Here is a 26180-nt window from a genome sequence, read left to right as displayed (position 1 = left end):
CAGGGAAGCTGTCTGCTTGACAATCTCTGAACAGGTGGAGCTCAGCATCTCTGAGATCTGATGGGGATGCAGCAGGGTCAGCCATGGCCGCCCCGTGCAAGGACTGTTGAGTAGCATTGACCAGATCGGCCCAGGTGTTAAACTGGGTTGCATCTGGAATGAGAATGGCTCGAGTCGTCTGAGTGAGCCCACAGAACGTACTTCGTTTGATCTCATCTGCATCCTCCTGCTCAATGTAGACGGGCGATGAAGGCCAATGGTCCGAGGAATGACGGAGAAACACTGGGCCTTCAATCCAGCGGTTTGGGACTGCAAGTTCAGCCAAGGTCTTCTCTCGGGTGACGTCGTCTGCCGCGTTGCTGGGAGCGTCTACATACCTCCACTCATGGTCCTGGGTAAGCTCCTGGATTTCAGAGACTCTGGTCCCTACAAGGACCTTGAACCTGCAGGACTCAGATTTCAGCCACTGGAGAACTGTCGTTGAGTCCGTCCAAAGGTTAGTCTCTGTGATGTGCAGAGTGAGCTCTCTGTGAATCAAGGCGGATAGCTCCGCTCCTGTCAATGCTGCAAACAGCTCTAAACGTGGCATTGACAGCTGCAACTCGGTGGTCTCGGACTTGGCAGTGGCTGGTAGATGGGAGACAGTCGATGGATCGTTACTCGCCCACTGCCGGATCTCGAACCCTCCATCAGCGAGAACCTGCCGGATCTTGTCAACCAAGTGCTTGGTGGATTCAGTCGGGAGACTCTGGAGACAATTATCCACGTAGAACTGTTCCAGACACTGAAGCACATCTTCGTTCCCCTTCTTATGATCCATGACGTGCTTCTGCAATGCAAAGGTTGCACAGCACGGGCTGCTGGTGGTACCAAATGGTAAGACCTGCCACTGGTATACGTCAGGTGGCTCCTCTCTCCGCAGGCTCCACCAGGCGACCCTCACCAGGGGCTGGTCCTCTGGTAACAGACGCATTTGATGAAACATCGCTCGAAGGGACGGGCCTGCGAGCAGTTGCTCATTGAGAGAAAACCCTTGGTAGGAAAACAGTTGAAAACGAGGCGGTGCTTCCCGTTATGTTCGACGAGGTGATGGGGGATGAACCATGACTCTGTTGATTGGCATACTTCATCCGGGCGGAGCTTGGCCACACATCCTCCATCAATAAGCTTCTGTATTTCCGCTTCATAGATCTGAGCCTTGTCTGGGTTCTTCACCAGCCGGCGTTCAGTGCTTCGTAATGTTGCCATCACTGCTTCCATCGGGGCCCGAAGTGGTGGTGCATCTTTCTTACGAGGCGTTGCGTATCGGAGAGTGTCACCGACTTTCACTCTAACTGTGCGAGACTCCAAGGTGTCGATAGCTTCTTGGTCCTGGCGAGAACGTATCGCCAGCTTCTCGCTTCGAAATGGCAAGACGTCGACCTGCCACAGGCGCTCCACCTGCCGATAGAGGTCATCAGGTGTCGGTTGGACAGTGGTAAAGTAAAGAGCTTGGGTCTGAACCCTGTGTGGTGTGAGACCATCTGGACCTTGTAAGGCCCAACCAAGCTCAGTATGAACTGCAATGGGTCCTCCGCTTGGGCCAAGACGGATGGGCTCCTTAGCGGTAATGATGCGTGTGTAATCGGCACCAATAAGGAGAAGTGGATGTGCTTTATCAAAGGACTGGATAGGTATCCCCCTCAGATGATGGTAGCGCTTCTGCAGGGCTGCTACCGGATAAGACTGTTCGGTCAGGGCCATACGATTTGCGGTAAAGGCACCTTGAACAAGATGTGTCTGATCAGGTTGTGTGACAGAGGACACATGGAAGTTCACAGAGGAACCGGTGAGGTGTGCAACATCATGACGCACAGTTCTCAAAGCCATAGACTCAGGCTCACCCCGGAGACCAAGGTAGTGCACTGCCGCAGGGAGAATGATAGTGCGTTCGGCTCCATCATCAAGGATAGCATGTGTGTGCAAGGATTTACTACCATGGCTAATGATTACTGGCACAACCTTTAGATAGACCTTTCCTCCCTGCTTGGCTACCATCGGGGTAGTAAGGTAGACATCAGAGCTTGTCTCTGCAATGCCATGCAAGACTTTAAGGTGTATCTGTTGACATTCACTGCAGGCCTTCTTCAGGGTGCATGCATCTGGCCTATGATTGGTGCGACCACACTGTCGACAACGTTTACCTTCAGTGATCCACTTTTCCACCTGTTCGGCTGTGTAGGTGGTAATCTTGGGGCACTGCGAAAGGTAGTGTTCAACGCTCTTGCAGAAGAGACAGATACGCTTGTCCCTCGTCTGCTTCTTGTCCAATTGAGCGGTCTCACTGGAGGACACATAATTGGTCTCGGAATTATCTGAGCCATAGTAGACTGCTACAGGTCGGTTCTTCGGCTTTGTGGCCGAAGGTTTCTCCATCCTTGAGCCTGAAGGATTTTCAGACTGGTAGCGCTGTGCCATCTTAGCGGACAGACGCTGAGCTTCTGCCTTGCCCTTGAGCCAGTGTGAGAGGTCTCTCAGGTTATAAGGGTTTATGCGGTTGGTGTGAAGCCGACCCTGAGCCTGTAGGTGCTCCACAAAGGAGTCTCGTGAGTATTTGGGAAGCTTACTCAAAAGACGGTCCACATGACCAGTAGACATCAGCTCCATCCCGTAGGGGCCTTCAAGAGATATCAGCATCCCCACCAGTAAGTCGACATGAAGAGCGAAGCTCTGAAATGCCTTTGTGTCATTTGGCTTCACATCTGGGGAATTCAGCATGGCAGCGATCTCACTCTGGGCTAGTTGGTGAGGCTGCCCATATTGCTGTTGTAAAGCTTGCATTGCCGCTGTGTAAGGATTAGGGTAATGTCGACATGACTGTGCGATCAAGCGTGCTTCATCCAGAATGAGTTGTTCCATGAGCACTCTGTATTTGTAGTGCTCAGAGAGCTCTGGGTGGGGATCTAGAAGATAATCCAGGGCCATCTTGAGATCTGTAAATTCTCTCTCGCTGTCATGCTCAAGCCTGGGGAGTTTCGGCACTGGTACAGGTTGAGTATGATGCCGGTATGGGAATGACAATGCTGAATGTGCTGGAGCTGCCATCTGTTGAGCTGGCATGTTAGGAGGAGGCAAGGATTGGTAGGGAAACTGAGATGAATGGTTAAATGACTGGATCCCCGGTGGGATCTGTATCCCAGCATGGAAGGAAACTGGCTGTGCAGCGGAAGTAGGCATCAGCTGATATTGTGCTGGTAAACCAGCAAAGGAGTAACTCTGTTGAGTCGGTGCCACATTCGGAGGCAGATAGGGGAAGGCAGTAGGAGCCGATTGAGGCCAAGAGACATGTGACATAGGTGCCGCATTCGGGGGCAGATATGGCGTAGATAATGGAGGCCAAGAGAGCTGTTGCACAGGTACCATATTCTGCGGTGGCCAAGAAACCTGTTGCACAGATGTCGAAGGGGCATAATTGTAGCCTGATATAGAGGTCACCCCGGTTTGGGCCTGATATGATGGTGCCACATGTGTAGGCTGATGAGATGGGTTAGCCTGTGCCATGAGGGAAGACTGATGTAGTGAATGTACAGCTGTTGAAGCAGGGGTGTACATTACCTGTGCGTTGGACATCATGGGCTGGTAGGCTAATGAGCCTTGAATGCCTACTTGTGAAGACTGAGACACCAGCTGTGGATGTATTGTAACTGAATGGACGGGTAATGTCGATGACACCAAGGAAGGTAAAGCTTGTGTCAATCTGTAGCTATGTGTCATCGATTGGGCTGGAGGTGGTGCCGACCTGTCATGTCCATGTGTCGACTGGGGCAGTGAAACAGGTGCATGGTTTCCAGCTTGGGAGGTCATTGGTGTGGACGCATAGCCGGGCATCGACATTACGCTTCGGGTAGTAGAGATCTGTGGTAGACCATGATGGCTGGTCGAGTCGGAGGCATTAGACTCGCCCGCATCACTCCCGTCGTCAGAGGCCGCTGCACTGGCGTGTTGGCTGTTCTCAGGAGAAGCATTGTGCACAGAGGCCACTGCACTGTTACGATGGCTGCTCACAGGAGGAGTATTGTGGAGTGTCAGAAATTGACCTAGCTGACTAGAGAGAACAGGTATACCTTGTTCCAGTCCCAGTGGCGCAAAACCTGTCTGATGCCCGAGCACTGGGTACAGATGGCCAACTGCTGTAGTGGTATCGACCGGACTACTTGGTTGCCACAGCTCTGGAGTGCTGGCACTGAAGGTCCTTCGTCCCAGGAAGGACGGTGGTAGTGTTACCTCGTATTCTTGTAGATGCTTTGGTGGATATCTGATCCGTGACTCCCTTGAGAATCCATCTGGGGCTGCTGCGCCTTGCTCTGCCATGTTGTAACCACCGTAGGTGAAGGATCCGGCTTCGAAGGACCAATATTAGAGAATATAGCTATCTCAGCTAAGTAGACTGGCCAGTTCTTCATCTACTGATGAGCTCCGGTCAAAGAGTAACATGGATGCAAGGTCATAGTTGGGGATTGCTTTATATTGTTCATCACAGAAGTCAGAATGTATTATAGTTTCTGCAATACAAGCACAAAAGAACATACAATGCTTCGTAAGTCAGTATAAATCATATACAAATACAGGTGAGCCAGTATTGATAAAGTAGTGCTGTAAATAACATAAATGACAACAGTGTGTCTACAGATAAATGTTGCATACATGGCAAACAAACACAACTTACATGAGCATTCACTCATCTGACTCCTCTGACAGTCTGTATCAAAGAGAGCACAAAATGGCTGCTGAGCACATTTATACAGATCCAAGGACCCTTAGCTGTCCTAACACTGCCTGAACCAAAACTGAGATAATGCAAACATGTCATCATATTAAATCACACAGCACCATCTACTGGTGGAAGGGGGGAATTCTGCACAATAATAATAATAAAACTTTATTTGTATAGCACCTTTCATGACATGAAATGCAGCTCAAAGTGCTTTAAGAGATGAGGTGGGTTGTCATTTGTCGGACCAATGACTAGTCTGAACAACATACTGCACAGACACACGCACACCCAGGGTAAATTGTATGTGTACTGTACTGAGGCTCATAGTCCCCCTTGCCTCATAGTCTCTGACTGTCCGACACAGCGGAGAGAAAAATGAATGGTTGGATAAAGTCTTTGTTCAGTGAAGACGTGCTAGGACACATGGGAGCCTTGACGACCTTAGGCTATAGGCTGCAACTTATGCAAAGGCTCAACTTATGTAATTTAGATGTAGACAATATAGCACTTTAGTGTATACTCAGTTTCATTGTACAGATATTCTGTACAATGCTTATACTTCTGCTAAATGTCTAATTGTATTAAAGGAACGTTCACACACAAGGTCATGTGGCCAGTTCTATGGTGCTCTAGTATCTATGACGTATGTATTTTTGATGTAGGCCTATGACTCCATTAGGCCGTGGTTGCAGCCTGATCCAACCATCGTTGACCAAACATAGCACAGCTTGGCTCTGAAAGAGGCTAGCTGATGGCATTATCCATGCCCAAATTTGGACAATCAGAGCATATATAGAACGACTTCTAAAAATCACACTTGTGTGATTTATTGCGAATGCAGTGATTGCGATGCAGTGAGCACTTACTATGAGACCTAGCAGATCATGTCTGTCTGTCTGTGTGTCCGTGTGTCCCCCCTTTGTGCCCATATATGGAGCTGAGTGATTTGTTTGTGATTGATGCAACACACTCCATATTTGGACGTATAGCTGCTTTGGGGACTCCTTATATGGTTATGGCTAAGTTAAAAATGTAACTTAAAAATAACTTAACTTAAAAAAATAATAACTTAAAAATAAATCTTAAAAAAACCCAAATATGTACGAGCTGCGTTCGCTTCCCACGTTTGCGCGTCTTACTGGTTATATATACCAGTAAGACGCGCAAACGCGGGAAGCGCAAAGGGGGGACACACGGACACACACACACAGACAGACATGATCTGCTAGGTCTCATAGTAAGTGCTCACTGCGTTCGCAATTATGACTTGGCTGCCATAAAGTCGGAATCTTCAAAAGCGATCATATTGGAGGGACTAGCACCCCTCAAAAAAAACAAATTCATATTTCATAGGGCTCAACAAAGTGAACTGGCGGTATTTAGGTTATTTGCATTTATTAGACATTGGATGGATGTGCCTGTGTCCATATATGGGTGTGTGTGAGCATTTAATGCAAAAGGACAAGGAGATGTTTGGTGGGTACATTTCCCATTCTGGCTTGTGATTGGCTCTTCATAGCGCAAGTCCACTATATAATGATACTATCCTCTCAAATCTGACCACACTTCTAGGTTGACTTTTAATTTGGCACTTGAGCTAGAAGGGTTAGATTGCCAGCTCTGATCTTTAGCTGGCTTTTTTGATTAATTTAATCAAACTAGTGCTCGAAGAAAGAACCAAAGCGGAACCAAAACATGTCTGTGTTTTCGGTGAACGTGAAATGGGGGCGGGATAAGTTTGACGCGGTCGAGCTGAACGTGGAGGAGCCGCCCATGGTGTTCAAGGCCCAGCTGTTCGCCCTGACGGGTGTCCAGCCCGAGAGACAGAGGGTCATGGTGAAGGGAGGCACGCTCAGGGATGACCAGTGGGGCGACGTCAAGCTGAAGAACGGGATGACCCTGCTGATGGTGGGCTCTGCCGACAGCCTGCCTGAGGAGCCTGCCGTCCAGCCAACATTCCTGGAGGACATGAGCGAGGAGCAGCTGGCCTCTGCACTGGAGATGCCCTGCGGGCTGGCCAACCTAGGCAACACCTGCTACCTGAATGCCACGGTGCAGTGCCTGCACTCCGTGCCCGAGCTCAAGGCCGCCCTCAGGAGATACTCGGCCCGGGGAGCCAACGAGCCCACCCAGTACCTCACAGCGGCCCTCCGCAACCTGTACGACACCATGGATAGGTCGTCGTCCAGCCTGCCGCCCGTCGTTTTCCTCAAGTTATTCCATGCGGCCTTCCCCCAGTTCGCCGAGAAGGACGACCAGGGCCAGTACATGCAGCAGGACGCCAACGAGTGCTGGCTGCAGATGATGGGCGTCCTCCAGCAGAAGCTGGACCCGGCAGAGCCGACGGAGATCGTCCCCGTCGAGAGCGGAACTTCCCCTCCCGCTGGCACCGCTGCCACCGCAAAGAAGTTCATCAACCAGTACTTTGGCGTGGAGTTTGAGACCACCATGATGTGCGCTGAGTCCGACGAAGAGGAGCAAAAGAAGGGCAAGGAGACCCAGCTCCAGCTGAGCTGCTTCATCAACCAGGAGGTGAAGTACCTCGCCACGGGATTGAGGCTCCGACTGCAGGAGGAGATCACCAAGCTGTCCCCGTCTCTGGAGAGAAACGCTGTGTACACAAAGTCGTCCAAGATCAGCCGTCTGCCCGCTTACCTGACGGTGCAGATGGTGCGTTTCTTCTACAAAGAGAAGGAGTCAGTCAACGCCAAAGTCCTCAAGGATGTGAAGTTCCCCCTCATGCTGGACGTGTATGAGCTGTGCACCGCCGGGCTCCAGGAGAGGATGATGTCCGTCAGGACGAGATTCAAGGAGGCAGAGGACAGGAAGCTGGAGAGGCAGCAGCAGCAAAAGTCGAAGAAACCAGAAGACACCCCGCCATTGGAAACCAAATACCAGCCTTTCTCTTTCGCTGACGACCTCGGCTCCAACAACAGCGGCTACTATGACCTCCAGGCGGTGCTGACGCACAAGGGTCGCTCCAGCGCGTCAGGCCACTACGTCGGGTGGGTCAAGAGGAATGAAAAGGAGTGGTACATGTTTGATGATGATGAGGTGACCATGGTGTCCCAGGAGGACATCCTGCGGCTGTCCGGTGGGGGAGACTGGCACATAGCCTACCTCCTGCTCTACGGACCCCGGCCACTGGAAGCGGAACAGTGCAATGCAGAGTTGGAGCTTTAAGAACAAGGCCAGAAGAAACCCAAATCCTACTGACGTACAGCAGTGGTTCTCAAAGTTGTGTCCAGCCTTGAGTAGCTACGGTTCTGTAACTGAGAGTTAGGTGGATTAGGGTCCCAGGGATAGAAATGTTATGAAATGAGGGTCCATGGTAAAATTCATATCAAACGGAGGGTCCTTGGAATTTAAATTGAAACGGTTTGAGACTTCTTTTTTTTTAAATACACCTTTTTCCTTTCTTTTTTTGAGTGGTGTTTAAACTTATAGCCACAACAACACATGTGTGTTTAGCAGCATGGTTACTGTGTCTATTAGTCCATTTCAGAACGGTTATGTGTCTATTAGGCCCGATTTAGACTGCAGTCGCTTTCAGTCAAATCCGAAACTGAGTTTTCTCAAATATTTTGGTCCAACACTGCTGTTTGCAAGTCACCCAATCCGATCTGTGTGTTCAGACTTCTTTTAACAACTCAACCCAAAGCTGCCCTGCGTCGACATATCTGCTTTAACAACAATCTGACATTGCAGATGGGACGTGAAGATACAGCCGCTATTCTCTACCATTTCGTGAGAAATTCCTCATATACAGCCTTGTATCTGTACATTCCGAGAAGTTTAGTTTGTATGGAGGCATCCCCCAAAGTACAAGGAGCACCAAAGTCTGACGTAGTTTCACATACTACCCGGTTTGCATTTAACCCTCCACCCCCCCTCCTGAATTCCAATATATATTGGTTTCTAAAAAATAAACAAATGATCCCGGTGGTTTGACTCGTATGGATATGAAGAATCAACTGGTCAAAATACAAAGGTTACTGCCGCCGAATTTGTAACATTTTCACTTGACTGTATGAAATATGACTGACTGTTGTAAACGATACAGAGACACCTCCCCGACAATATCGCAGAGACAGTTTGTTTATTTTTGGACCACAATTCTTATGAGACAATTTAAGATGACCCAATGTTATTCTCCATAGAGAAACATCTGCGACGATGATGACGAGGGGATGAGCGAGTGACGTTAGGACTTTGGTACGGATTTCACCATCTGTCTACTCCAGTGCTGACAATATTCCTATATGAAAACAAACACAACATTATTTGTTTCTCCTTTTTCTGTCCACTCACTTGTTTTCTTTCTTTTGCTCTCGTTTTCTCTCTTTTCTCTTCTCGCTTGTTTACTTGTTTACTATCATCATAAATGAAAATACTCGCACTCTGTAATGACGTCAGGTCAGTTGTGCTGCAAGGGACGTTTTGGACAGTTTGATGACTTGGGTCACTCACATCATCAGGTTGTTGCATTCAGAGACGGATCTCCTCAAATTGGATTTGAATCGGATTTGAAACCACCTCACATTCCATGTGACCTGCATTTAGATTTATAAACAAATCAAATGACAGATCTGATTCAGGCTATATTTGGCTGCCAGTGTAATTAGGGCCTTACTTAGTCTATTTCAGTCTTGATTCCTCTGGTCTGTATATGAACTAGAGTCTAGTTCATATACAGACCTCACTGAAATTAACTCATCAAAGGCACTGTTCACTTCACACAGGGTGTGATTTTTGTTACAAATGTTCTAATCTAAAGAAGTACTGTCGATCGATCAATCTTTGTCATTCTCAACCTTCTCATTTGGGGTGTGAGAGGTTGACTGAGAATAGAGGTGCTTGTTTTATTCATTTGACGTACGCGTATCGCAGTTTGACTAAACACACGTTTTTTTGCCAGCATTGGTCTCTTAACTTCATTATGTCACTCATGAAAAAAATCCAGTATTTCAACATATTAGATTATAATATCATTTATATTTTTTATAATTATTATAAATCCAGTTTTTGAATGGTCTTATTCTTAAAAAGTTAAGATACAGGTTTATTTTGATTCATTGAATGCTATAATCCAGAGATAAACGTACAACCTTTCCAGTTCCACGACAGACAGACAGACAGACAGACAGACAGACAAATATTTGAAACAAAATCCAATTATATTCTTAAAGGACCCTAACTCTGAAATGCTCAAAAGAAACAAATGTCGTTGATCATTACTCAAAGTAAACACAATTAAGGTCATAAACATAACTAGATATTCCACACCAATAGAAAAAAAATGAAGACGGAAGTCTGATAGCTGGCTGTGATCTGATGCAGAACAATGTCTTTATGACATTTTCTTTTAAGCGTAAAACCAGTTCGTCTAGAGTTTGAATAGACAGGTATCAGTCAAAAGGGAAACATCGAAGAGGAAGGATGGGTGGGGAAGGATCAACATATGGAATTTGTGGGATATATCAATATATGGAGATCTAAGGGTTTGAGGTCAGATGTGGAGTTGCTGGCCAATATGGATGACGTCAGGGATCTCCATATGGGCTTAATTGCGACAGCAGATCGCATTTACTACACATCAGATGTCATAGTGATATCACGAGACCTGAGCACCAAATGGGGGCTTCCATGTATGGGGATTTTCAGTGACTGACTGAATTGCACGTTTTCATAGTAATTGCGACTTGCATCGCAACTATGACAACATTTTAAGGCTATTTTCACCATTCTGCGTTACTTGTAAACAGTACTTGTAATATTGTAGGTTTCATCAACAAAACCAAAACTACATTGGTTCGCTACCAAGTTATATTTACAAGCTCACAACAAGCGTGTAATTTGTGTAATGCGCTTTACCACTTCCGAGAAATGTCAAAAAGAAAAATACAATACTGAAATGTAGCGGAGTGAAAGTACCGAAACAAGGTCACATTTAGCCTTTTTTAAATACTTATTGCAAACCTCATTTCCCTCTATCAGTCACTAGGCCTACTATATAATTGTGCTGGTGTGCAGCAATAGACACAATATATCCCTCTGGCAGTATTTTGGTTTCATTCCACTGTTTATGTTGAAGTTCATCCTTGCAGGGATGTGGGGTTTTTTTTCTGTTGGGGGAGAGTTGATTACAATACTTTAGTACAATACAACTCATGAGTGTGCTTCATTAAGGGCCTTTCAAATTTGAAGCGATATAACGTGCCTAACGTGTTCATTCATTTTCAATGAGACATGCGTTTTCGCGACAACGCAAGCATATTTACGTGAGTGCGGTCCCGTGATTGTTTGCACGCGTGCTCGTTTCGTGCACACGCCCGCGACTCGCCAGACCTGGAATCTGTTTAGCTTTGTTTTATCCAGGCAACAACGTGTGCGTTCCTCACTTCCCGTTTGAAAGGCCCTTTACTGTCAACCACTGCACTTGGGTGATGATGTCATAGCTTTTTCCACTGCACATGGGTGATGATGTCATAGCTTTTTCCCTGACATCATGGCAAGAACCATATATAGAGTAAGTTGCACCATTTGACATGCAGTGTCTATATTTAACAGAAGCTGCTGATATTGGGATGGTTTTAATTGTAAAGACTGTCCACCAAATAGATTTTGGAAACGTTTAGTTGTTATAAGACAACAATCAAACAAAACGTGTGTGGGGGGGGAGTGTGTGCGCCCAAAAATGGGTTACTGGGATCTGGAGGAAGGCAAAGACTGTGTTGGGAAAACATGGATCACAACCAAACTCGCCTCGGCTCTAGGTCTGGTAGGTTCAGCCTATCACATCGTAGCGTTCCAGCCTGAGTCTGCGCTGGCAGCTCTGCAGAGGGCCACCAGTGCCACCGTCACCATGGCGTCGCTGGGAGCCATCTTCGGCATGGCCACGTGTCTCAGCGCTCAGGCCCACCATGCTCCTGATGACCCAGTGAACTACCTGGTCGGAGGCTGTGCCTCGGGCGTGTTCCTGGGAGCCAGAACCCACAGCGTGATGACAGGAACGTGCGCCTGTCTGGGACTGGGAACTCTGGCCTTCTTCACCAAGGTGGGCAAGTTGGAGGGATGGAGGTTGTACGGACCACCCAAACTCTGACGCTGTGTTCATTCTGGCAGAATAGAGGCTACCTTTCATGTTCAATGGAAGCCAGCAACATGAAGATACAAAGCTGCAGGCTACCATTAAGTTAAATGGAAACCAGCAACATGAAGATGCAAAGCTACAGGTTACCATTCATTTTCAATGGAAGCCATCCACGTGAAGAGATACAAAGCTATCAAGCGAGTAATTTAATTATTGATAATTATTATTTGTATTATTACTATTTCATCATGATCAGCTTTGTGTATACTGTCAAGTCTGTATGATACATCAGCCAATCAAAGTCATCGATTCATGCTATACGGAGTCGGACAGACACACAAAGCTGTGCATGTGCATGCGTGATGAAAGGCACCATTCACTTCATACAAGTGTGATTTAAAAAAAAAAAATACAGAATGAGATCATTGGTCAACATTGGTCTATATTAACTATAGAAATACACTCTGTTGAGGTGCCAACTTGTGCCTTGCACACAATGGCCTACTTGTGCGCAAGCAGAGCGCACAACAGTCTATTACAACTGCTGTTCTTAAGGCTGCTGTTCTTAAGACCTTTAGACCTGTTATTGACCCTATACCAACCTTGAAACGTACCTTCGTTACGTCACCATCAACAGCTAATGAGGGACCAGTGGACCACCATTCTTACCCCGACATACATACATACATACTGTAGCCTACATATTATCTGTAGGCTATTGGGTACAAAACACACACATGGATAGTTCTGTCCACCCTCTGCATGTAAACAGCAGTGTTGGGCTTTTATACAATATACAAGCAGTCATTTAGTATGCATATATGTATGTATTATTGTATTTATTATCTTGATAACCTGTCACTTCTCGATAATAACAAACACCTCTACAGAGCCCTTGTGCTTTGATTGACAAGCTAAATAGCCAATGAGGGCGCTTTACAGAGTCTCTACTGAAGCTGCACCCACAGCTGTAGTTGTATGATAAAGGGGGAGGGGTTAGGGGAGGGGCTGATGTCACTATATTACTGTTTATTTCATTGGCCCGTTTGACTGTCAAGGGTCAGTCTCCAGGAAGAAACCCTAAATACAACACCATTGCACATATAAATGACTGCAGGGTGTCTAATGAAGTACTGTCACCTCATTGACACATGAAAAACTGGCACTCCATCTTTAAGATGTGTCATTTTTGGCAATTTTAAGGGTATAGAAAGAAGCCGGATGTGCTGCGGTATAGCTGCAGTCCTATTATGGATGTCACATGATTAGAAGGCATTTCCATGACGTAATTTCCATGATGCAATTTCCATGACATCATAAGTTATTATTTACAGATGTTTTTTCTAGTTTCTCAAGCACCGTTTTGAAAACAGGGCTCATTCGTGATCGGCTGGCTCACAGGTTGAGGTATTTTGAAAGGTGCCCTGTCAGTGGATGAGACTAGAGCTGGATGTTTTCTGGTGACAGATTGTCAGCTTGTCATCCCCACCACAATGGGCTATACAGGGTCTATGAGTATCATGAAGGCACTTCCCCTTTTGGCAATTATACTAATAATCTTTGCAAAAGGAATAACTGCTGCTGAGGAGAAAAACGGAGTTGACGGAGTTGATGAAACAAGTCCAGAGTTAAAGTCGTACCACCGACCAGACTCTGAAGAGGGTGACGTTCCGGTCGGCTCGAGGATCGTAGCAGGCCCCACCCTGACCCCTGCCAGGAGGGACCGCCGTCCAGCTGAGCTGAACAGAAGGATACGGGGAGGAGGGCTGGAGAAGGTGGAGTTGCCAATTCTGACTCCTCCCATTGAAATGAAGAAGCCTAAAGAGGTTCCTGTGGTGAATGGGGGTACGGCCCATGGAGAGCACTGCGTCTTCCCCTTCCTGTTCCGGGGGAAGGAGTACTCGGACTGCACTGCCGACGGAAGTGAGGGTGGCGGCTACGGACGGCGGCTGTGGTGTGCCACCGCCTACGATTACGATCACAAGAGGAAATGGGGCTTCTGCGAAACGGAGGAGCAGGCAGAGCAGAGGCGTCGAGCAGAAGAGTTGGAGGAGAAGTATCAGGTTGTGCTCCTTAGGCTCAGAGCCGCCACCGGAAAGAAGCAGAAGAAAGAGTTGTATGAGCAGCTTGTGAACGTGGCAGAGAGAGGCCACCGCGAGGCCACGGAGAAGGTGGGCTTTGCGCTGCTGTTCGGAGACCACATGAGCCAAGACTTCCACAAGGCCAAGGAGCTGTTTGAGAGACTCGCCACGGAGGGTGGTTCCCCCCAGGCCATGACGGCTCTGGGCTTTCTGTATGCCGTGGGGCTGGGCGTGAACTCCAGTCAAGCTAAGGCTTTGGTGTACTACACCTTTGGGGCGCAGGGCGGAGACCCCGTGGCTCATATGATTCTGGGTTACAGGTACTTTGGAGGGTGGGGTGTTCCCCGGAGCTGTGAAACGGCCCTGAAACACTATAGACTGGTGGCAAATGGAGTGGCCAGTGATATCTCGTTGACGGCAGGCAGCAGCGCGCCGCACAAGGTCAGGCTCCTGGATGAGCAGGAGACACGAGGCTTTGTCGGCGGGATGCTGGACAAAAATCTCCTCCAGTACTACCAGTTCTTGGCAGAAGGGGGAGATGTCCACGCTCAGGTGGGACTGGGTCAGCTGCACCTGCACGGAGCACGTGGACTGGAGCGGAATCACCGGAGAGCATACGATTACTTTAACCTCGCAGCAAACGCAGGGAACACGCACGCCATGGCTTTCCTTGGCAAGATGTACGCAGAAGGCGGCGAGTTCGTCCCCCAGAACAACGAGACGGCCCTGCAGTACTTCAGGAAGGCCTCCGACCTCGGCAGTCCAGTGGGGCAGAGCGGGCTGGGCATGGCGTACCTTCAGGGGAGGGGCGTCCCCGTGAACTACGAGCTCGCCCTCAAGTACTTCCTGAAGGCGGCGGAACAAGGCTGGGTGGACGGACACCTTCAGCTGGGCAGCATGTATTACCATGGCATCGGCGTGAAGCAGGACTACGCACAGGCCCTCAAGCTATTCCTGCTGGCGTCGCAGACTGGCCACGCCCTGGCCATCTACAATCTGGCCCGGATGCACGCCACAGGCACGGGCGTCGCACACAACTGCCAACTGGCCGTGGAGCTCTTCAAGGACGTGTGCGAGCATGGTCACTGGTCGGAGCACCTGGCGACCGCCTACGGCAGCTTCAAGGAGGGCGAGACAAACGCTGCGCTAGTCCGGTACCTGATGCTGGCCGAGCAGGGCTACGAGGTGGCCCAGAGCAACGTGGCCTTCATCCTAGACCAGACGGGAGGTGGGATCTTTGCAGAGAACACGACCTACCGGAGGGCCTTGCTCCACTGGACCAGAGCCGCCGCTCAGGGTTACGCTGTGGCCAGGTTAAAAGTGGGGGACCACCACTTCTACGGCCGCGGGACGAAAGTGGACTACGAGGCCGCGGTGATGCACTACAGACTGGCCGCGGATCACAACGCTCAGGCCATGTTCAACCTGGGATACATGCACGAGAAAGGCCTGGGCATCAGACGGGATGTCCACCTGGCAAAGCACTTCTACGACATGGCAGCCAAGGCTAGTTCCGATGCCCAGGTGCCCATCTTCCTGGCGTTGTTTAAGCTGCGCTTGGTGTACGCCCTGCAGAACGTGCAGGATCTCAGCATGAAAGACTTAGATATCCTCTTTTCCCACATCAACCCCTTTGCCCAATGGGAAGTCTTCCTTGTGATGAGCCTACTGCTCATGATCATGACCATCTGGTGGCTCATGGCCTGCCACCAGATAATGGTCATTGCTCGAGGACCGCCTCCATCACCACCCGTCACCAACGCCGGGTCACCCCAGGAGCAGCCACAAGCACAGGCCGAGCCCAGAAGCCATGCTGACACACAGCAACAAGCCCATGACCAGGAGGAACAGCAGCAGCAGTGAGAGAATATAATACAACAGATGGAAGAAAGACAATGACAGGACCAGGATTGCTCAGGGTAGAAGACGCAATTAAAAATGGGATTGTTTTTTGGTTTTTTTTAAGATACCGCAGTCAAAAGGGCCACAGCCACAATACTATAGGGAGTGACAACAACGTTCATCGTGCCATGCCGTGCCACCCAACTATAGAACAAAAATATCTCTTTCTGCTATACATTGTCAGTATGTCAGGATTGCCCTGACATCGTCCCTTAAAAATCACACTTGTGTGAAAAGAGGAGCGCCTGGTGTCGGTTGCCACATGACGTCACTGCTTAAAGTAAACATTAAAAGTCCTAGACTTGATGTCACATGATGTCATTTTTCAAAGCCAGACGTTTGAGGGGAGCTAGCCACTAGCCAGTGATGTGGATCACTGGCTAACTTCAAAACAAGCTAAAGCTATATTTTTTCTTGTATACTTTTGTACATAATCATACAGTTGTTTTATATTTAAATCATAAACCACCAAAGTGGAAAAAGAGCAACTCTCATTTAATTGAGAACACTTATGCGTTTTGGCAATCAGCCTTAAATCTGCTCTGAGGCCGGGGGAGGCTGATTGGCGAAACGTGTAACACCTTTGGTGTTATCGGTCGCCCGGTCTAATTAATCACTGTAATTATGAAATGCATTAATTGTGATGGAATACAGCCATTTGTCCTGCATGTTTCCCCACCGTAACCTTTGGTTGAACTGCTCAAGTTTCTTCTTTGTCTCCAGAATTTGGAGGAGAAAAGAAAGAATTCCTGCAGTTGATTTGCAGTCTTCGATTTAGCCGACGAGGATGCTTACATACAGGATACACTTTTTTTGCCCTCATATGATTGGACCGTGACATCACAATGTGTATGTCCTGCCCTCTTCTGATTGGACTATATTCCTACGGTATAGAGTCGAGATAGGCAACCGCACTCGCAATTGACCCTTTGTCAAGTCCCACCCTGCATGGTTGTGGCCTTCTTAGAACCCATCGGTTGCTGTTTCTTGGTTGGACAAAAATCCTTTCTCTCCATCCACTACAATTGACAAAACGTGGTTTTCAGTTGCTTCGTATTAATATTCTGTGAATTCAATTCTTATTTTAAACTTGGTGTCAGTAAAAAGGAACATCTCAGGTGCAGTATAGTGACTGGGGCATATTTATAGAATAAAATGACGGCGTGGGGTCGATTCCTGCTGGGGATGCTGGGGGCGTGTTCTCTCCTATCTATCAGTGCCCACTGCCCATACCCGAGGTGGCACGGCGCATTCGCATCAAACGGCACTGGAAGAAAACTATTCCTTGCAGGCTCTGCTTGCGCAAGTAAAAACTAGAAAAAGTACACATAAAGAGCTGTGTTAGTTGCGACCGAAGGTTGCAGTTAACTATGGAATCATGCATTTCCCGTCAGTGTGTTGGTCAGGCACCATATATGGTTCCCGGGTCTCGTGACATCCTCAGGGATGTAAGTGTGGGAGACCCTGATGTCATAGTAAATCAATATTGGCCAGCAACTCTATAAGACCTCAAACCCTTATATATCCATGTGGATATATTATGTCAGAACCTGTTCTGAGATTCCATTATGTTGATCCTTCCCCATCCATCCTTCCTCTCTGATGTCTCCCTTTTGACTGATGTCCATTTAAACTCTAGACAGGCCTGCCCCAAAATTATTAATACAGTCCCGGCCCTACCTGGGCCCTCATCAAACCCTGTACACTCAAGAGAATGTCCCTGCTACCACCCTTAGATCACCATATACTGTATGGACCTGACCTGTTCTGACATTCCATTATGTTGATCTGACCTAATCAAACCCTGTACACTCAAGACATGCTCCTTATATGGACAGTACATAATGCATTCAATGTTGATCTGACCCCCCATGCCAAAGCGCCAGTGCTCGTCCAGCAGTCTGCCGTCAACGAGGCGGATGCGTGCAAATATTGCCACACTAAAATCTGAACCCCCACCCACCCCTTTTACCCCCTCACTGTATATGTTTTTTCCCCTGTTTACCTCTTATTTGATGATTTCTTGTTTTTGGCTATATAGAAGTGTATATTTCTACATCTCTAAATGTTATGAATTGAACATGGTGGACCCTATTGTAAACAAGTATAATGCTTTATGGTGTCGTCCACAGTTTTGTATTGAGTTGTGCTTGAAATGTACTGTAATTCTCCAATCTGTTAATCAATCAATCAATCAATCAATAAATCAATCAGTAGTTAACAGCATACAGCAGCTGTTCATGTTGGCACACACCCCACACTCACTGTTGTTAGGTTAGGGTTGTGACGTTGTGTAGTTACTTTGCCATGAGGCAGACAGTTTGCAGTGAATATTTTTCTATGAATACTCTATGAATCCAGTAGATGGCGGCAATGCAACACTATACGGATGCCAAGAACAAGGACAAGAAGTGTTTCTAAAGGTAAAATGATTAGTATACCTTTATGCATGCATACAAGGCTTGGATCAAGAGATGTATTTGATCGATTCTGATCTGACATAAGCAAAAGTCAGACTCAATAAAAAATAAAATACATTGATGATAGTCTTGATCCAAGGATACATGTTAACATACAAACTATAGCATAAAAGTATCCCATGCGAGAATGCAGACATCAACAGTGTTTTTAAGGTTTGATTGATTGCATACTTTATTAACAGTCTGTAGAAAAAAGCACAAAGAAAGTACAGTTCAATACATGGTCTAAGAGGATTTTAAACCCAAGAAGGCCTATGGCATGCATGGTTCATTGTCATTGGTTCCATTGGGGTTATTTATATTAAATTCATCTGAGGTAAAAACAAGTAGGATCCATGCTTGCAGACAGCAGTTTTAGTATGATGATGCACTACAGACAGCAGTACTGATCTTGAACATGGATGATGGATGGATGGGGAACCCTGCAGGTAAGTCTTAGTGCTTTTCTGGTTTATCCTCGTAGCTAATTTTGTATTGACCCGTACTTTCGTTTGAACTGTACTCAATCTACAAACTGTGAATACAAATTTGAATACAAATTTGAATCAATCACCTCGGCTCGTACAGTACAATTTTTAGAGGTAAAACAGTACCCCATGCAGCAGTATTATTGAGGGGTGCTAGCCGCCCCATATGTTTAATGTTTGTTTTTCCTTAAACAAACATTAAAACGCCATTGACATGGACAGAGTTTAATGTTTGTTTTGTCCATATTTGTTTTGTCTGATAATTACGTCATAAAATATAGGCCTATAGCTATTAGCGCCCCTCACTTCACACGGGTGTGAGTTTTCTAGTATTCAAGGTAAAAACAGTACCCCATGCAGCAGTGCAGCCGGCGCAGCAGCGGCAGCACAGAGAAACAGACAGACATGGCGGCGGCTGTAACATCGGTGTGCACTCCTTCATCCTCAGACCATTCAGATCCTATCGCAGAAGGTCTGTTAGATCTGTTAAAACCTGCCGTGCAGCAACTAGATCTGCATGTTCACTCCGTCAGGTATGTAACATCGATTATTACTAAAGCTAAAGCTGTTTTTGACGCAGGTTTTGTTCTGTTGTTATGGTTATTATTGTGACTGGCAGCTGGCTGCCCCATGATGGTCATGTGATAAGTCTGGCGGCTCTGGCCTTCTCCATATGAATACGACAATAATTAACAATAACATGTCCGTCTCGCTGTACAAAGAGCTGATGGGTTGTCATCTTCTTATCGATTATTGACTAATGACTATCTTGATTATCTTATCTTTATTGATTGTAGGCCTACTTTGTTAGATTAAAAAGGTGCAGTACGTGATATTGTTTTGTTAAAATGAATGTGTAATAGCCTACTAAATAGCTCTTTAATTTGTGGTGACGGTTGGACCAACCGTCACCACAAAGGTACCACAAAGGTACACTTGTACGGTTACAACCGTCGGTTGTAGTAACCGTACAAGTGTACCTTTTCTGTATTTGGGACGATACAGAACGGGTAATCTATAGGGTCCCGAAGAGAGGATAGCCAAGGTATCCCCAGCTACTAGCCTATTTGTAAACAGAAAATACAATATGGCATGTTTGCCAACAAACGTTTTAACGTTTGGATTTTATATATTCCAATTAACGATTCCTGTAGATCGGAAACTGAGAGTTATGTTGGTCCTTGAAATGTAAAAGTTTCAGAACCACCGGCGTTATGTGGTCGTGTTTGATGACTCTCATTAGGACCCTGCAGGCAGCGCTGTTCTGAATGTACTGGAATGGGCACATTTCAATCAAAAGTACAGGTCAAGGTCAATGCAAAAACTGCTAAAGACTTAATTTGTTTACAGATAAAAGGGCATGAAAATAGCGTTTGTTTTCACAACAAATTGTCACTGTTGCACTTATCGGTCTACTGGACATGCTGGGAGCCTACTGAAAATGACAAGCCTCCTCATACCCTCCCCTAAACTTAACCGCAAGCATGACGCACTCGCAGGCGCAGCGCAGTCCTAATATTAACGCATGTTCGCCAACCTTAATCCTGTCGTTTTGGTCTACTGCCTACTAAAAACGACAAGCCTCCTCATACCCTCCCCTAAATTTAACCGCAAGCATGTCGCAGCGCGGTCCTAATATTAACATGTTCGCCAACCTTAATCCTGTCTTCTTTTTCTATCAGTCGGCAGAGCATGCCCATACTCGTCAAACAATCGTACTTATCACTGCGGACCGCAGTGATCACTTAGGATCTTAGGATCACTTGACTGTCTTCAGTGCGGTTGGGTGCGCACCCAACAATTTTGACACCTCTTGGTCGGCTGGGGGAGAGGTCCAAGAGGTGTTTAGGAATTCCCCGAAAATCCTCATGGGGGGCCCTGGCCCCCCGGCCCCCACAGACTCTACGTCACTGACTGCGGTCTTGTCTATTGATAACAGTCGAAACGGGTGACCTTGCGTGCAACGTCATTATCGTCATTGTTGGATTCATTTGACCATTCTTGTAATTCTGTGTTCTGGTGTCTGTTTATTTCCCCAGAGAGAGTCAGGTGGAACTGAGAGAACACATTGACAACTTGGCCACAGGTAAAACCCTGCTGCATAATTATATAGCCTACTCTACTGTGTAGTCTAGTCACTAGACTACACAGTAGAGTACACTAGACTCTAGTGTACACAGTACACTGTATGTTGTTATACTCTCAGCATATGGATAAGATAATTAAGCTGTTAAGAGATTTCATTTTGGTTCTATTCACATGGGACACCTCATTATTTGATAATTAGGAGGATGTCTGCATTTGTTTTAAAACCACTTGACTAGATCTGAGTTGACTATACTTGGCTTATGCGTGGGCGCTTGAGCTTGCCTTGTACAGTATACTGTTTTTGGCTTTGTCTAATTTGTCTTTGTAATCCCCAAGTGTAATGTAATGATGGTCACACTGACATCTGGTGTCTCTAGACACATAATTAGAATTTATGAATAAGCAGCAAACCTGACAATGTAGAGTCAAGTGGATAGACAGTGCTGTCAGCACTAGTGTCACAACACAACATTACTACTATGTTCTGTTATTAGTCCATTCATTGTATGAAATCGATTGTTTTCTGTTTTAAAGGTAGGGTAAGTGATATGTTCATGCTATAGCGCAGGGGTCTTCAATGTTTTTCAGGTCAAGGACCCCTTAGTTGAAGCAGGGACCCCCACAACATATTTAATTCATGTTAAATGTGTTTTCTGACAATTAACCACTTAAACCCTCAATACTTTGTAAACTTGACCTTTAGCTCTGTAATTGGACTGCTCTTTTTTTCCCTACACCAAACCTCTTCCCCCGAAAATAGCTGATCTACAAGTTCACAATGTGCCGCTGAGCACATTTGCTATTTTCAGCTAATGTTCCCCGCATAGGGATGCTATTGCTAGGGTTAAAGTGGTTAATGTACAAATTTAAAAAAAGTTTATATTACAAGATTATAATACATAATTAGATTATAAGATTTTCCGACCACCCTGCAGTATCTCTTGAGGACCCCTTGTTGAAGACCTCTGCTATGTTTGTTACTTTGTTCAGTAACAATGGTCTCCCTGTCTCGCCAGCTCTTAAAACGGAAAATAATTTTTCAGGCAGGTTGTCAATTTCATCCAACCAGAAAGGAGAAACCATTTATCAGCATTTGATAGTGTTGCATGTATTGATCCTGTATGACTTATATGTTATATCTCCTGGTTGGATGAAATGTGTATCGCAACCTGAACAATGAACATGTATTTATTTTGTGTTTACTCAAGAGCTGGAGAGACCTATTATTAATACATAGTATACAATGGACCTCAAGCTCCTGGGGATTTTTGTTATACCGGCTTTAGCATGTCGTTTGACTGTACTGTCAATAATCGTGTGATAAATAATCCAAAACCAATGTATAGCAATAATTACTATCAAAGCTTTACTTGGATATTGAGATGTGTTCACCTAGGTATTTGTTCCTGAGCACAGCGCATATGTTTTTAATTGTTTTCAATAGGAGCTCCTCAGCATTCTATGCTAGAAGCACCAGAGACCTTATCTCTCACGCCTAGTTCCAAAGTCGTGATGTCACTCCCACTACACCTATGGGTCCGTCACAGCGTTATTTTAGGCAAATCTTAGATCCCGCCATATAAGAACTGTGTTCCAAACCAAAAAATAAAGTCTTTGGATAAATTTGTACTTTTCCACAGTCAGTTGATGCTTCATGTTGATGATAACATTGCCGGGGTGATTTGATTTGTTTATTTCTGGAGCACAATTCACACAGAAGGGATCTGAGATTTCCCTATGGGAATTCCAATACAAAAAAATTCCACTGTGCCCCAGGGGGATAGGGCCCTTTAATGGCAGTGAAACAAGAGCATCTATTCTGCGCTGTTCTTTTATTTATTATTTGGTCACCCAGAGTTTACAATTCATCTCTTGGCGAAACATATCGCTTTCACCCCCATTAATTACCTCTCATTCATTAATGACCATTAGTTTTAATAGTTTTTCAACAATATTAACTTTTGATCGATATACTGTAGCCTTTTTTAAACTTTTTTCTAACATTGATTGTTTACAGAGCTGTGTCGAATCAATGAACACCAGAAGGTGGCGCTAGACCTGGATCCTTATGTGAAGAAGCTTCTGAACGCACGGAGAAGGGTAGTGCTGGTCAACAACATCCTGCAGAATGCTCAGGTCAGTGCCCGACAGTAACTAAGTATATTTACTCAAGTACTGTACAAAATAGGTACTTTTACTTACTTTACTTTATAGTTTATACTACTGTACCTCTTTCTGTACAGCTTTAGTTAAAAGTGACTTTGTAGATAAATTGTATTACTACAAAACAAATTAAGACATGGCTTTGACTGTCACATCACACTGCATTGTGAGCTTGTAATAAATAAGGAAAAACCGTTTTAGTGTCAAAATAGCTGATTTACAAGCTCACACAACACACGGTGATGTGAACCGTCGTCAGCTTGTATATTGGCTATTTTTTTGTGACATTGTGAAATATGGGCTTTTTCTTGCCATATATGGCACATTACGCATTTTGATATTGGTACTACCAGCCATTGTCAGTCATTTCTTTATTTGTCATATCTGCTCTGTGCAATTTGACAAGTACTGATTTAGAAGGAATTTGTAGATTCTTTACTTTACTTACTTTACTTTGTTTTTACAAACCAATGCAACTTAAATACACCAGAATTAGCAAGGATGATACATTTTATCCGCAGTCCCCACACAAAACATAAAATCACACCCGTGTGAACTGTGCAACTCCCCTCTCTCTCTCTCTCTCTCTCTCTCTCTCTCTCTCTCATTAGCAGGCAACAGTGCAGCACTGTCTCTCCCTCTCTGTTTCTGGCACAACAGCACCCCTACTGGTACTCATAGTCATATACTGGTGCTCATTAACGTCACACGGACACATTGCTGTTCCTTGGAGTGGTTGCACCACTCAAAAACAAAACAGGCAGGCAGTGAAGCACATCACCGGTACATTAATGAGACAAGGCATAAAAAACAAACATACAAGAAACAAAGTACAAGATTCGTCTTAAGCGTTTCAGAGGTGAGGAGACAGCCAAATGAAGGTTGTGTTTGATTGTAAAAACCCTCAACTGTATCTCCTGCAGGAACGACTGAGGCGTCTGAACCACAATGTTGCCAAGGAAACGGCGAGACGGAAAACCATGCTCGAAGCATCCGGAGCCTTCGCAACGCGCTCCCCTAGTAAACCATGACTCCTCCTCCTCCCCCTGGATCCCTGGCCCCTCCCACTTCTTAGAAACAGTGGGCGTGTCTGGTGGAATCGTTCAAGTTGTCACCGTGGTGGTGTGACATATCGGTACAGGACCTCGTAGCAGTGAGTGACAAAGTCCTCACTTGCCTTTAGCGCCATTTGCTAGCTAAAATCTGGTGCATTGCTTGCTGTACTAGCCCTACTTTCTTGGGCTTTATGATATGGTGCACGAATGAGTGAATGAATGAATGAACGAACGAACGAACAATGAACGAAATGCTACAGAAGGCTTTTCCGCTTTCCCACTGCAGAGCACCAGCTCAAACTGTCTCCTGGCTTTACTTTGTTTTCTGCTGCAGGTGGGACCATGTTAGGGGAAGGGGAGCCGGGCTAAGATGGCCATTTTTTGTCATTGGGCTCCTACGGGCTTGGGGGTGGAGCCGGTCAGCAGGGAATGTTGAGAGAGAAGAAGTAGGACCTAGTCCTCCCGGTGGGGGCTCCTCACTGGCATGTCAGCCGGTACGATAAAACAAATGTGTTGGGAGGGTTACCTGGTATAAAAATAATTGGCTACTCTTAAATTTAATCAATGGAGTAAAGTTAGGCCGCTACCATGCAGTGGAATAACGCCATATTTATTTGCAAATGTCTGTTTTTTGTATAACACATGATTGGCCACAAGTGGGCGATGTTTTGCTATTTAGATTTAACTGGAGAATATGAAGGCAGGCAATTGTTCCATATCTAATAAGAATGAACGTTTATTGTATTGTTGGAGACAGAATAAACATCATAATATGAGCAACTGATTGTGAGCGTTATAGTGTTATCAACGGACTGTATGTAGGAGTGTGTTTGGAAATCTGGAATCGAACCTGGGACCTCTGTCAGCCCAGGCAGGGGCTATAACCATTCAGTTATGGCCACCCTTTTAAAATTCACTCAAATTAACACTAATTCATGCCATGTCTAACATGATTATCACCTGTTTAGTAAGTAGATGTGTGTTGAATACATACAGTCTAGAACAGTGTTTCCCAACCTAGGGTCTGGGCCCCCATTGGGCTACCCCAAAGATTTACAGACCTCTGGAGGTAGTCCAACATTTTAAATAGAGATGCACGATATTGAAATTATGAATAATGATTAGTGACCGCATGACACTCCATGACGACAGATATTTTCAGAAAGCAGTCATGTTTTTTATGACTGTCGTGTCATACAGATACGTCACTCTTCTGCACACAGAAATATCTTATGCATGCACACACCTTCAAATAAAGTATGAATGGTAAATTCAGTTTAAAAATAAAATCTAAAAACCCACTGACGTATACGCAAAGACATACCGGTATATGCAAATAATATGCATTTGATAGAACTATATAGGGTCCCCTTACTGAACAAACCTACCTACCTATAGGGACTGACGCACACACACCAATGTATCTAATGTAGTTTATTATTTAGTCACAGCCTAAACAATCACACTTGTGTGAAGTGAGGGGTGCTCTTATCATCATACATCATCACATTGTGCTCAGCCAATCAAATATCACATTCCAAGACAAAGCTGTGCATAGGAGGACCTAGCGCCCCTCAAAAACAAACAAACGCAGACTTAAAAACGTTCGCTTTCAAATATTATGAATGATATAAAAAATGGCAGATTGGCTATTTTCACTACTTTTGTGTGACACTGTCTATGACAAAGTAGGTGGTCTGGTGTCCCACAGGTCTGTATTGGTCTCCTCCTTTTTCCTTATTCGCAAATCTCTTTGCTCAAAGTAGTAGTATCTACAGGCTCACAATGCGTCGCATTGCATTGTGGTCTTTTAGATCGGATATTTACGCCAAATGTTCACTTATTTTCGCCGAATGTTCACCTAGTATGCCATGGCCAGAATAGAGGCTCTTGGAAGTCAAATTATTGTCTCCACCAGGCCGAAGGCATGGGGAGAGAGTATGTGTTGCACTCTGTCCGTGTGTGTGTGTGTGTGTGTGTGTGCGTGTGTCCTTCCTTCCGTCCGTCCGTTATATACCAGCTAATCTCCGGCACCGTTGGCCCGATCCATGCCAAACTTTGCACACATACTCCCTGGATGCCAACATGAACCTCTGCC

General features: G+C 45.8%; 4 protein-coding genes across 4 annotated transcripts; all 4 read left to right on the top strand.

Annotated features, from left to right (window-relative positions):
- Positions 1-6448: 6448 nt before the first annotated feature.
- On the top strand, positions 6449-7936 carry LOC308332459 (ubiquitin carboxyl-terminal hydrolase 14-like; the record flags this gene model as incomplete). Its single annotated transcript, XM_080788367.1, has 1 exon — positions 6449-7936. The coding sequence occupies one exon, from the start codon at positions 6449-6451 to the stop codon at positions 7934-7936; it is 1488 nt and encodes a 495-aa protein (XP_080644493.1).
- Positions 7937-11450: 3514 nt separating this feature from the next.
- LOC308331960 (NADH dehydrogenase [ubiquinone] 1 alpha subcomplex subunit 11-like) lies at positions 11451-11858 on the top strand (the record flags this gene model as incomplete). The annotated part of the gene is made up of 1 exon (XM_080787519.1): positions 11451-11858. One exon carries the CDS (start codon positions 11451-11453, stop codon positions 11856-11858), a length of 408 nt encoding a protein of 135 aa, XP_080643645.1.
- Positions 11859-13366: 1508 nt separating this feature from the next.
- LOC308332457 (protein sel-1 homolog 1-like) lies at positions 13367-15790 on the top strand (the record flags this gene model as incomplete). Its single annotated transcript, XM_080788365.1, has 1 exon — positions 13367-15790. The coding sequence occupies one exon, from the start codon at positions 13367-13369 to the stop codon at positions 15788-15790; it is 2424 nt and encodes an 807-aa protein (XP_080644491.1).
- Positions 15791-19172: 3382 nt separating this feature from the next.
- snapin (SNAP associated protein) lies at positions 19173-24862 on the top strand. The gene is made up of 4 exons (XM_080787570.1): positions 19173-19309; positions 20816-20862; positions 22882-23000; positions 23951-24862. The coding sequence occupies exons 1-4, from the start codon at positions 19182-19184 to the stop codon at positions 24056-24058; spliced, it is 402 nt and encodes a 133-aa protein (XP_080643696.1). The 5' UTR covers positions 19173-19181; the 3' UTR covers positions 24059-24862.
- Positions 24863-26180: the final 1318 nt, after the last annotated feature.

This window comes from Protomyctophum bolini (assembly GCF_963924005.1).
Source record: "Protomyctophum bolini genome assembly, chromosome: 17".
Taxonomy (NCBI): domain Eukaryota; kingdom Metazoa; phylum Chordata; class Actinopteri; order Myctophiformes; family Myctophidae; genus Protomyctophum; species Protomyctophum bolini.
Note: the sequence above shows the minus strand (reverse complement) of the source record. Positions and strands in the feature narration are given on the sequence as shown.